This window comes from Perca fluviatilis, chromosome 23 (assembly GCF_010015445.1).
Source record: "Perca fluviatilis chromosome 23, GENO_Pfluv_1.0, whole genome shotgun sequence".
Taxonomy (NCBI): domain Eukaryota; kingdom Metazoa; phylum Chordata; class Actinopteri; order Perciformes; family Percidae; genus Perca; species Perca fluviatilis.
In genome coordinates this window covers 9,300,676-9,314,514 of record NC_053134.1, presented here as the reverse complement: position 1 = coordinate 9,314,514, position 13,839 = coordinate 9,300,676, and the positions used below count along the sequence as shown (strand labels likewise).

Genomic DNA, 13,839 nt, shown 5'->3' with positions numbered 1-13,839 from the left:
TTCATTTGTATGTGACCGCTGATGTTGTGATAAGTTTCCTGTAAATGCCCCGACACTGAGCTTTAAGGGAATCGGCGCAGAGTCATTAAAATGAATCCTTAGAGCTCTTGGTGGCCTTGCAGTGGATGACATTTGTTGTTTAACAAGTAGTGATGATTTTTTATTTTTATTGGAACAGTTTTTGTGGAAAGGGATATCTAAATGACTTGAATCTGTAAAATACACTGCATCCACAAATTCATATCTCCTTACAGCCTTCAGGGGAAACATTAAGAAATGTGTGGGCTTTCATATTGGGTTAAGGGTTTTAAAAAGGCATTTAAGAAAAGAATGAAGATCATATGTTGACTACTGCAATGTTTTAAATTTTTGATTAATCTCCAGATTTTCTTAATTTATCTTTATGGGCTCTAAAATGTCAATTATGGAAAATTCCAATCAAACCTTCCCAAAATTCAAGAAAACATCTTCAAATATGCTTGTTTTTTTTCAACCAACAGTCCAAAACCCAATATATTCAATTTACTATCATAGAGGACTGAGAAAAACTGTAAATATTCATATCTGAGCAGTCGTAACCAGGACATTTTTGGCAATTACATTTTTGTTTTGTTTTTCAAAGAATTAATCTAATTCTGTCAATCGACTAATTGTTTGAACTCCAATTGACTGTTATTCATCTTTGAGTAAATGCTAAATAAAGGCAGCTTTTGTGTTTGTAAAAAAAATTAATAAAAAAATAAATAAATAAAAGTCCATTTACAGTATAGACCAAGTTTATCAGAGTGTTATAATGCAGAACTTTGCTGTTAATTGAGAATATTTTTTGAAAAGTGGCAGGACAGTTGCTTCCCAAGTCTCAGAATCTTGTATTTCTGTAGGATGAAATCACACGCAGAATAGACCGTTGTACGCTGCTTCTATATCCCAACATTCTGCAAGTAAGTGGAGACAGTGTGGTTTTGGTACTTATAAGAGGTTTATGGGTTTGATTTTGGTTATTTATAACCTCTAAGCAGTGTAAAAAGTGACCCTTTATAATACTGGGCTTCATTCGTTATTCCTGAAGGTTTGTATCTACGTGCTGACGATGTTTATGGTTGGAAGTAAAAAGCAGTTACCAAATGCAGGCTTCAGAGAAACCTCCCCCACTCTCTCTCGATTCTTAACAGAAGTTCAGGGGGTTGAGCATTACTGCCCGTCTGTTAGCTGACCTCATCTAGCCCTCAGCTTTTTGTTGTGCACTTCTGTTTGGAAGAAGAAAAGAAAGCAGTCCTTGCGATTCGTACCTGGATGACCACAGTGCAGGACAGGTTCATGACCTCTTGGCCTAGCCGCAGCACTCGGGAGTACGATTGCCAGTCTGGGTCTGAGCCAGGTGTGAACTGACACCACAGCACTCAGAGGCTCTGTCGCTCACAGGCAGCTGGTGTAATTACAGAATCTCTCTCTGCCATCAGACATCATTTAGACCATGCACTGATGCACGAGTATGCGAACACAGAAATCTACGCTCTTACACTGAATCCCCAGCGGCCAGATAACTGATAAAGGGCAACAACCTTATGTGTAGATTTGAAACTGGCATATATTTATAAAAAAAAAAAAATGATAAAAAAAATAAAAAAATTAAAGAGACGCTGCTTAAATCCTTAAAGCCCACAGCTAATGCAATTATTTCTAATGAGATTAACCTTTAGCTGCTTTGGAGAAAAAAATGGAAGTGGAGGAGAAGACCTTCTGGTTTTTTGTGTAGTAATGCAATCTGGGATAAAAGCCCTTAAGTGTTCTGCACTTAGGTGGGTTTGTGTAAAGGCCAATGTCACAACCTCAAACTGTAGCGGGGGTGTCGTGCTGCAGGATGCTGGGAAAGATGTTTCATAGTGATACATTATCATGGAGTGTAGTATGTGACTGGTTACTATTTAGCAAACTAATTGTTTACAGTGATAACTGGTGTTTTGTGCTAAAACTGACAGCTTGACTTTTTTTGTTGTTGCCAGGAGCAAATATATTTTATTAATCTAATCTCATGATCAGGTCACTATCAGACCCCAGACTTGCTCAGTTCCTCTATCATCTCACCCACAGCCCCTTTCCACAACCGAAGGAGCTGTGGTTAATCATCATGCCAATACGGGGGTGACTTACAATTCAATACTGTGCCTGAATGCATCCTGTGAAGATGCAGACGGAGCACTGAAGCCAATTGCTGGTGCTGCTCAAGCTACTCCTCCTGTAACGGCGCAATGTTACTAACCGTCTGTTAGTGGTGGTTTCCATTCTGGGAGTCGTGGACCCTGGATTAAATTAGCTTGGTTTGGTCCCTTAAACCCTTGTGTCTCCTGGCTTGAGTTTACCAGTTGGACTTCGAGATCTCCATGTTGGCCCAGTGATGTAGAAAGACTGCCCACAGTGGTCGTACACTTAACTCAGCTTTTCAGGGTTTTCTACAATGTTGGCACTGTAGTTTAGTGAAAGGGACTGACTTTTCCTTTGTGTTGCTTGGCAATGGCATTCAAGTTGACTAATGCCACCTTAATTATTGGTTGCATTTTGCTTTCCATTTTTCCCACACTACCTCCTCCCCTCCGCCTCTCTCGGCTTTTGTCCATTTATAATGGTCTCAGCCAGTGCGCAGCTGTAGAGCTACATTTTTGCCTGTCTCCAGCAGCACTCGGCTGACCCACTAATACGGGGTTGTTTGAGGAAAGGCTGGAGGCCGCAGAAAGACTGCAGCGCTGCGGCTTAAAACAACCTGCCTCCGACAAACAGCAGGGACCTCCCGGGGTGCGAGGCTTTGAGATAAAAACCCTCAGTGAGAAGAAAAGGAAACCTGAAATGACGCCAGAGTGCAGCAGCTGAGCTGTATTTTTATGCCTCGAGTATCTCCAAACTTTATTTTTGAAATGACCCCGAGTGACTTTGGACATGACGCTGACGTGGTACTTTGCCAAGATGGCATCATAATCGAAAAAGCTGGTCCCGTGAGGTTTTAGTGCTAGACCTTGTTGCCCTGTACTTTCACTTTTCTTTTCAAGTTATACGGACTGTAAAAAAAGGATGCTGTTTTATTCATCAGTGATAACACAACAAGGTTAATGCTGACACACATCGGCTGAGCTTTATTCTGCTTGTCCTTCACTATGCGTAAAATTGACGAGGACAAGTTGAGGGAATTATTAAATACCCAGCCCTATTAAGCACATTGGGTTTTCTGTATAAAGAGACAGAAACTGGACTTCTTGATGTTTCCAGTTTAGCTCCGGTTTTCAATGTTGGCTTGTAGTAGTACTAGGAGGTGGTTGGACATCATCTGCTCTAACTGACAGGCAGAAGGAGAGGCTGGAGGTGGGGCTGTCTAACCTCAGTGCGTGCGTGTGTGCGTGCGTGTGGGGTAGGTGTCCATTCCAACACTTTTCCAGCTGCAGGAACATTTCCATTGTCAGGCGTTAATCCGATGTGACTTTCAGCCTCCCTGCTCCTGTCCTTGTGTCCACAAGGAATCTCTGTGAAGCACAAAGCTGGAATGTCAGGGGCCTCCACAGAGGACCTTGACCGAAGTAGTAAATCTGCAGATAATACCTTGTCTGTAAATTATAGATCCAGATTATTTTAATCTGTCAGAGTTGGTGTAAATGCAAAGCTCAGTGGATTTTGCGTTCAGTTTGAAAGCCAGGCCTTAGTTTCTGTGACGTCTCTTTTCCACTGCAAACCAGTTGGAAGAATGAATCCGACATCTTTTTCCTGTATTGTAAGCACAGACTGCAGAATGGAAGGAAAGCAAGTAAAAACAAGATTTGTTTGGTTATCTGGGCTACGTTTTGGCTCAGGAGGATTTGATTTCCGTGTTTGGGCAGACATGCCGGGAATCTGCTTCCCAGAAGAGAGGATGAAAAAAGCAGACTGGAAGGGGGGGGGGGGGGGAAGACTCACAATCACAAGCTCCACTGAGTTGCTGAAAGTGCTGATAGAGTGTCAGTGTTGGCTAAATGTTGTTCTATTGTTGCCAAGTGCAGAATTGTACAACTAGGCATTCCATCAGCCCTTTCTTTTTTTTTGTTTTTTTCTTTCTTCTAGCTGGTTGGCAAATGTTAGACAGGACTGGACGTGCCCTGCTCCTGTGATTGGTTTAGGAAAAGGATGATGCCAACCAGAGACGGGAAGCCGTCATCCAGTCTTTTGAGAGGCCTATGATATATTGGTGCATCATTGTCATGGTTACACCCAAATGAACAGCAACATTGACAGTGTGATTGTGAGCTTTTAGCCAACACCTGCTTTGATCGGAGACACGCATAGCTGTAGCAAGCCTCAGAGAAAACACAGCTGATGTCAGTTGTCTAAAAGGAGGAGAAGGACAGACTGTAAATGTTAGGCAGCGGACTAACTGTCAAATAAAGTGTGTGTGTGTGTGTGTGGCCATGTAGTTGCATACAAGTTTAGCTGCTTCTGTAAAAATACTCTGGTGTTTTATTACCACAAACCAAAAGTTGCTTTCAAAAGTTCACGGTTCATTTAAATGTCATCTTAAATCGTAACATTTATTTTTGTGATATTCCCACCACCGAAGCTGGATTAGGTTTGATGTGAATATTCTCCCCTTTGTCTGAAACACAGTCTGACTTGAGGGCACTATGGCGACTATAATAAACCAGCAAAGTATTTTTCAGTCCTCCTGTAGATGCCGTTTACATCTACGCGGGGCTTTTCCGTAGCCATAATCCCGCCGTGATAAACTTCCCATGCACCCACTCATTTCCTCAAGTGGTTATAAATCCCTGCTGTAGTGTTGTCTCTGTGGGGGTTTGGCAGTAAATGTTTGGCAGCACACTATAGCTATCAAATAAAACAAAGCTGCAATAAAATCCACAATAAGGTCCTTTTTCTTGTATGTATAAAGCCAAATTGTAACACAAATATGTGCTGCTTATTACTCTTGATAATCCATAGAACACGCACTTGACAGTTGTCACGAGAGCTGCAGAAATGAATTGAGTTGAATAGAATTTCAGAGAGCAGAGTTGGTGTCGATGCTAAGGACCAGGAGCCTCCTCAGCCTCTTATCTACAGGACCCTGTAGGACCTGGCCACCTGCCACTGCTAAAGCTGCAAACGGCAGCTCCTGATTTATTGTGTTGAATTGGCCCAAATATGCGAACAGTACATTAGACTACCACCATTAGAGCAGCAATTGATCCAATTAAGTTGTCATATAGTGAAACGCGTGAAAAAATCATGACCGAATGAGAGCCAAGTCTGGGTCACGTTATCTTGGGTAAATGTGTGTCTTAGCAGGCTGAAGCAGGTGTGTGAGTCATTGTTGAGTCATTCTTGATTTTAACTGCATTTCAATGGCTGCAGATTGTTGTGTAAATGTTGTGGCTAACCGGTAAGGCTTCCAGCTAATCTTTGTTTGGATCTGTTGCCAAGTAAATCTCATGTAAGGATAACGCAACAAGCTGCGTTTTCCCCTCACACACACAACTACAGTAAGACCTTGTGGAGTGAGAGATTAAACCAGCGCAGTGATGGCTGGAGATGACATTCCAAAACAAGTTTACAGTGTTCTTGTTGTAACGTTGGGAGAAGATATTCCTGCAGAATATTGTCATAGTTTGATTGCCATTGTACATCCTGAGCTTCTGAGGTTTGGGTCGTATGATTGTACAGGTCAGAGAGAGCTGTAATGTCACAGTGTCCAGGGAGTGAGTGTGTGTGTGTGAGTGTGTGTGTGTGAGTGTGTGTGTGTGTGTGTGTGTGTGTGTGTGTGTTTTGCCGGCTTCAAATTGACAAGGGAGGTGATGCGTTTAAAATATAGTTTTCTGTATTAATATACATCATAATAAATGTTTTTGTGATAAAGGCATCGGAATACCCCAAAAAATACTTTTGCCAGATGACCGGAAATGAGGAAGAGAGATGTGCATTTTTCACGGTTGTATCCATGCAGCCTATAAATGTCACTTCTCCTCTGGAGCACAGCCTTTGACTGTGGACACACACACACACACACACACACACACACACACACACTCTCCTCTTTATCCGCATGTATGATGTTCATCTAATTTGCATACTAATATACTAGTTGCATGTTTCTTCTGGCAGTTTGAAGGTCAGAACAGAGATGACTCCACCGAACATTACGTCTACCTTTTTTTTTTAATGTTTTTTTTTCCTTTCTTTTTTCCTTCCAAAATATATCAAACTGAAGCCATTAAAGGGTAACCTTACATTCATGCAAAACTTCTTTTTACAACCTTGCCACCTTAGTGTGATTCACGGTGGATTTGGCTTTGCACTGAACCGCTTCACTTTCATCACTTTAACCTCACCGTGCATTCACACACAAGCTTCACAAGTACTTCTGATACAGTATGTAAAATATTTGGCTGCCTGACCTCACATTCACACCCTCCTCTTTTCTGTGCAGATGCTGTCTGAAGACCGAGACTTCAACGGGCTAGGAGAGCAGACGACAGACGGACAGACCAGACTGACTGGTGGCAGCATGGCGTCCATACCGGAATACTACGCTGGCAAGAACGTGCTGATCACAGGAGCCACGGGCTTCATGGGCAAAGTGCTGGTGGAGAAGCTGCTGAGGTCCTGCCCTGAGGTCAAAGCCCTCTACCTCCTGGTCAGACCCAAAGCCGGGCAGTCCATGCAGCAGAGGGTCAGTGACATGATGGTGTGCAGGGTAAGAGCTGAATGTTTTGACTTAATATATTGAAGCTTTCACGGTTACTCAACAGGACTGTTGAACACCTCGTCATACAAACAATCCAGATACTCTCAAGGTTGAGTACATAACAATAAAAGTAGAGAAGTATACTACCAAGGTGCATTTCGGTAGACATTATCCAATCTTAACTTTCTACCATGTGTGCTGCTATTGACAAGTGGAAGCCAAAGATTAAGCTTTTTACAAAACTGATAACACAATCTGCATCTTAAATGGATTCAAGGTCTGCTTTGGTCAAATTCGGCAACTATGGCGTCGTGTTTTGTTCCCATGTTTTTGAATTTACTACAGTTGTGATTCGGTCCTTTGACTGGCCTCAACAGTGGCCAAAGCTCACAGATATTGTATTTAAAGTCATCCACCAAAGACTGATAGGGGGGGAAAAAAAAAAAGATATCTCAGAAACAAGGTGGAAATAATAAAAACTTGTGGCCATAACGTAAACCTAATAGAATATTGAAGTTGAAATGGGAATTAAATGCATCCAAAACCAGCTACTCTTCCAACTCTATTACACACCTTTCAACGAAGTGTAGTGAAAATGGGGTGATGGGAGTGTAAAGACATGTCACTGCCTTATTTCTTCACCATTGTTCTGCTGCTTGAATCGGATTCGACTTGGGTACAACTGTAGTTTGATCATGTGGAAAATAACCGATCATATTGGCTTAAACATTCTTGTCCTTGCCAACACGGGCATTGCTAGTGCTGGTCTTATAATCATTTGAAACACAGCAGTCAGTTGATATGGAAACAAGAGAGCCAGCAGTTGAGAAAGGGCTCCTGTTAAACCATTAGACTAGTGCGCTGTTGATTCAAATAATCATTCAAAACCAGGGCTGTTCAAATGGCATTGCAACTGCAAGTGTGCTTACAGAGCAAACTAAATTTGCCTGTAAAATACAGCAGCTGCTCTTGCCATGGTAAAGTGAACCTAATGACCCCAGGAGAATCTTTTGAGTTTTAGCAGAGACACAGTCGCAGAGCAAAGTAAAGGGGTCTGATCAAGAGTACTAAAAGGTTAACTGAACTAGGCCTGTCCCAAACAATTATTTTTTTTTTAAACGATTAATCTAGCGTTTTTTTTTTTCGATTAGTCGACTAATCTAACTATTCATTTTTCAATGAGCGATTATTTTCCCATTGCTCAATTATTAACAATTTACACAAAACAAATTTCAATAAGTTTAACACTGCACTGTTCAAGTAAAATGAATTTTTAGTGGAACCTGAAGCCACATGTAGCTATCAATCCAACCACAAAATAAAGTCACTTCCAGGAGGAATACAAAAATAAAAACTTAAAGTAAACGGAGCAAGTGCAAAAAGAGTATTGTATGAGAGATTAACCTGTATTTGCTTTTTTTTTTTTTAACAGTACGTAAAATAATGAATATGCTCTTGTTTAACATCCAAGCTCTTTTCCCTTTTTAATTTAACTTTAATTATATGTATCTAAAGGCTGGTTAAGCACTGTGGGGAGGAGACAGTTTTTTTTTGTCTCGTTCCAGTGATTGGCACATCTGGGTGATGCGTCGGATATGCGTTTAGCTTGTTAGATCTATTTCCACTCACATACCCAACAACTGCTGAACAACGCCGACACACAGTCCTAGTCTTATCCACCACTCTCTCACCTGTAGCCTACTACTGGAACTGACCCGAAGACCGAAATTTTCGAGGCGGGGACGGCATGAGACGAGAAGACATGACACGGGAGGCTCCAGGCTGCAGCCATACAGTCTCGGAAGTTTTGCCAAATTGCGATCTTAAAGTGATGGTTCGGAGTAATTTACCCTAGGGTCCTTTGCACCATGACCTCGAGCCAAACACCCCCCCAGAAGCTTTTTTCACCTGGGTCTTACGCTGGGCGAGTTAGCGTAGAGTAGCGTTAGCCGCTTAGTGCGGGGCTAATGGACCCACGTTTGTATCTCTTAAATGACCCCACTAATAATGCTCGAAATGATACCAAAGTTCTACACTAGTACATATAGGTTATGCTCTCATAAAACGATGGATTGGAAAGTTTGTAAGTACACCAGAAGTTTATGAACACTTGCCTGCTCTCTTCTGCTCTCTGTTGCTGTTGCTGCTGCTACCTGCAGTTAGACGAGTGCTTAGGGCAGTCTATAAATTACTACACCGAAAAGAGATACAACAAAAATATGTATTAATTTAATGATTAAATAAGGTAATGTCTCCAAACTTACCTCAATTATTACTTGTCTCCTGCTAGTTATATTACAGCACTTACTTTAAAAAAGTAATTACTCTTGTGGGTCGCCACCACTCGCCATACTCGTCCTTTCGTGCTGCTATCTCGAACTCGCTCACTGGACCATCGACCTGACAAAAAACTGCATGTAGGCGGAGCATGAGGCGGAGGAGCTCGGCTAGCTTCAGAGCTAAGGCGGGGCTAGAACTCTCATATCTAACAGTAGTTCCGCATTACATTAGTTCTGCATTGCATTAATTAGTTTGCACGCAAGTTTGATTTATTTAGTGACTCGTCGACTCATTTATGTAATCGATGACGTCGACGAATCGTCCCAGGCCTAAACTGAACTGAAAGCGATCTTTTATTGAAGGTACCTGGTGATAATGAGGAGGGTGGATAATGATGGCGGAGAGGTTTAAGGAAAGAGAGGAGGAGGTGGAGATAAAACCAGCAAAAGGTGAAGTGGGGGGGGTGGATGCTCCAAATATGTGGCGTCAGCTGTATCCGGCCAAGCAGCAAAGCATGACTCAACAAAAACTTCCAACTATTTTGGACGTAACGAGGACTGAAGCATTGACAGTGATGTGCTCAGAAGCAGCTGCTCTGTTTGGGTGTTGTTGGCCTCAAACTGTCAGTGCACTTAAGAACTTTCGCTGTATTCCCCTTTTCTCCTTCTTTTAATAGCATCTATTTTTACCGTTCCCATTGAACGTCAGTACTGCATTCTTTACTCACTGCTGTGACAGCAGCGGCTCAGCGGTTTCAGAATTTGTCCCTTAATTCAACCGAGAACTTACTTTTTATTTTCCTTATTTTGGTTTCCCCAATCTTCCCGTCAAGGTGAGCGCGATGCTTCGGCCTTCTGGGATTCATCAGCTTTAGTTCACTCTGACACAATAGTGCTGCTTAAGTGGCAGTTAACTTAATTCTGCCCATCAGAAATGGGAAGAGTGGGTAAAAGGGGACTTTTTTATTTATTTTTTAAATGTGAATATTAACAGCTTTTTTTTTTTTTAAAACCTCATGTTTCTCCTCTGCTGCAGGAAGACAAGAAGCATTGATAATCAAACTGTTCCTTTTTTAACCTGCATTTACATATATCAACGTATGGTTTATCTACTGCTAGCGTTTGCAGTATCTCCCCATCCAACAATTTTCCAATGGATTTGGTGTCACTCTATACCCTAACCTGCATCTGCTATCAGGCCACTGCTTGATGCTCTGCCCGCTCACGCTCGGTCTGCATTCAGAAGTGATGTCATTAAATTTCCATGACCGATCCTCAAGTAGCAATTGGTATTCATGCAAGTCCTCAGGTCAGCATTATTCTATTCAGAATTGTTATAATTAATGGAGAAAAGTTGTGGTTTTGTCTGAGTAGCCTCTCCTCTCATGCTTCACGCCAGGCAACTATCTTTCTTACCACCTGTTGCTAGGTAACAACCATCAGATCTGTCCCATGGTGTTTTTTTCAGGCAAGGGACAAAACGATAGGAATGTCATTGTCTGTGTACATCTCCACTTTGATTCAGTGGAAATGTTTAGACGCCTGCAGGCCTTGCTGCGGTGCCAGGCACTGAAAGGCATGTTAGGCACTTCATACAAGTAGGCCTCTGGGTACACAGGGCCTCTCTCCTGCTCTGTGGCATGCTTTTCCCACCCACTAGCGGGCTTTTGAACCCAGTAACAGTCTGTGCGGCATCTTCATACTGCAGCTCCAGAACTGCAAGTAACTAACTGCAAGAGATGCACTCAAATACCAGGTGGAGAGGTGGGAGGTGGAATGCTTTGGGAAGGAAGAGATCTTGTGGAATTTGCCTACAGGGCAGGATCCTGGATAGGCGGTGGTTTACTCTGAATTACTGTCGAATGACTATTGATCATTGCTTTAGGGGGCTATTCATTGATCAGTGTGGCAACTGGAACACAGATGTGGATACTAAATGATAGTGAATTGTGTTTGTGTGCGGACTGCATTAGGGTTATAGGAAAGGTACAGCCTTCTCCCAAACTGTGTAGTGCTGAAACCATTAACTGAAGATTAATCCATTATTTTATTTTATTTTTTTAACTTTTCCAACACAGTAACAGTGTCTTTATAGTAAACAGGGCTGCACATTTTCACAATAAAAATAGTAAGGATATTTACTTACTTTCTGCTTTGTGGAAGTAAAAACAAAATTAACTCAAACTTTTATAGATTTTCCACTGATGATGTTTCAACCGTTCAGAAAAATAAGTGTCTTACTCTGCCAATGGTGGTGAACAATGCCAATGGCAATGATGGTGGTCATTGAAGTGGCAGAAGAGCCTGCACGAGAATTCATTAATCGTGCAATGATTGCCCCAACAGTGTGCAGATTCCATAGTTTTTAAATAAGAGGATTTGCTGATTTAACTTATTTTGAAATATGATTTAAAAAAAATAATTATAACCTAAGGTCAAAAGCTCAACAAAACTAGTAGGTGAACCTTTTTTTGAGTTGAGATTAAGACGTCTCCTTGGGCTCTGGGAAACTGGTGTGTACTTTTTTTTTTTTTTTACATTTTACAGACTAATTGATTTTAATATAAAAACTATGGGTAATTGTTTACAGCAATAAGTGGTGTACTTTAGCCCAGATTTTGCCACTTGAAACTCTGGGGCCCCAAAAGGTTTAGTGCCACTCCTACCTGTTTTACTTTGTATTACAAATGTACTGCCAGTGTTTACTCACCATATTTGTTCAATTGTCTAATGGACTGTGATTGGAGCAGAGCAGTTGATGAAAGTTAAATGGTTCGAGCAGATTTTGTCTGTTACTTTAACAGGGGTCCTCTCCAGCTGATTTAATCTTTTTAATTAAAAAATATAAATCATAACAATGAGTCATGGACATTAAAAATACTATTGTTTTGCTTTTCCTTTTCTTTAATAGTGTAGCAGTATATTTTAAACCATCTTGACTCACATTGGTGTTTGCTTCATACTTGCGTACTTTTACTTAAGTAGGTTTTAATGCAGGACCTTTACTCGCAGTAGAGTATTTTCAGTGTGGTATTAGTACTGTTAGTTAAAGGATCTGAATACTTCTTCCACAGCTGACTATCATTGAGTCTGGGTCACAGATTTAAAGAGATAATGCCTAACATGCCCAACATTCCTGATGTATCAGTCCAGCTGAAGCCACGTTGCAGAGGAAGTAAGCCACACCTGTGTCCTAATGAAAGGTTTGTATGAGATAAACAATAAGGGTGTGTTTGAATGTGTATAATGAGCTTCGTTAGGTGGCGCAAGTCTATTTTTGCGATACAATGTAATGCAGCTAGGCAGCTCTGACACCGGAGAATTATCGCTCTTATAGAAACTGATGGCGTCTGTATCTTGATAGAAGTGCAGATATTCATCTTTGAGTCGAGCAATGTCTTGCTTTCTTCAAAGATGTTTCGAAGAGCCTTGCAACTACTAAGATATTAATAGTTGTGCATCTTACACACACATGGATGCACAGTAACCTCCAATACAAGGTTTACATATGAACAATCAGTTTTACTTGCACTTATGATTTCCTACATTCTCTACAGTTGCTGCTGCTAAACAAGCGTTTAGAAGGAAATCCTTGACAGCCCTCTAAGTTGCTTACCAGAGGATGTTTGCACCAGACTGATTCTTGTGTGTGTGTGTCTGTGTGTGTCTGTGTGTGTGTGTGTGTGTGTGTGTGTGTGTGTGTGTGTGTGTGTGTGTGTGTCATCCTGAAGCAAGAGCAGCAGACCATTCTTAACATGCTTCCCTGCCGTACCATCATTCAGGCTTTTTATTTTGTAGATCAATTTTTTATATTTAGAACATACAAATACAATTGAACAAGAACAAAAACCCTCTCCCACACCCCCACCCTCCTGCGGTCAAAACGGACAAATAAACAGAAATCACACCTTGTCTAGTCACACTCCTCTAATTCCTGTGATGCTGAGGTCATTAGGACTGATATTTGTGCTGCTGCATTTTTCCATAGGTCTATAGTTGATGATCTGGCTTTGTTAATCCTTGCTGTAGAGAGCTCAACCATAACTATGTCTAGAAAATATGCCAACCACTGTTTTTATACAAAGGGAGTGGGGAGGGAGCCAGCCCTGAGCTATCGTTTTCTTGGTTGCGGTTGAGTCAGCTATCCAAACTTTCCTCTGTCTCCCAATCGGGTGTAATTTAGAGTCATCATTAAGTAACAAAACAATCAGGTCCGTAGGAAGTCGACATCCTATCACATCAGATATTATTCATGTTTTATTCCAGAACTCCTGCACCTGTTCACACTCCCAGACCATATGCAGGAAAGTTCCAGTTTGTTCAGGTTAACAGACAATAGGGAGTGGGAATTACTTTAGAAACAAATCTCTTCTGAGGTGTCCCATATGTCCTATGACATATGTTGAAGTGGATCTGCTGGTGATTTGGATTCTTGGAGCAATGGGAAATGTTGTCCCGAACGGTCTCCCAATTAATTGCATTCCCCTCAGGGCTCAGCTCTCGCTCCCATTTCCTTGCTATTGAGAGTTCTCCTATATATGCTTTCAACAGTTTAGCTGGACGCTTATCCTCTCACAGGAAAATCAACAAACCATTTAATGACTGGGTGCACCTCAAGACTGTTTCCCCATGGTACTCCATAACATTTTAGGGCTGATCTTAAGCGCAGATACAAGGATGTCCTGGGGACCTCAAAACTAACTCTTAGGTCTTCAAAACTCAACATACCTTTCTCATTGAAGAACTGGTTTACAGTATAAATGCCTCTGTCACTCTACTGCTTACAAGCAAAGGGTTTGTTACCAGACATTAAGTGTGTATCATGCCAAATTGGGGTGTTCAAATGCCACTTGTTGATGTAGCATA

At 41.5% G+C, this 13,839-nt stretch overlaps 1 protein-coding gene across 1 annotated transcript in view; it reads left to right on the top strand.

The window, feature by feature from the left end:
• si:dkey-97m3.1 (fatty acyl-CoA reductase 1) overlaps positions 1–13,839 on the top strand; it is a 52,960-nt gene that overhangs the window by 12,614 nt on the left and 26,507 nt on the right. Inside the window, exon 2 of the mRNA XM_039791668.1 lies at positions 6,437–6,703. Coding sequence (XP_039647602.1) covers positions 6,437–6,703 — 267 coding nt within the window. The remainder of the gene's footprint in view (positions 1–6,436; positions 6,704–13,839) is intronic.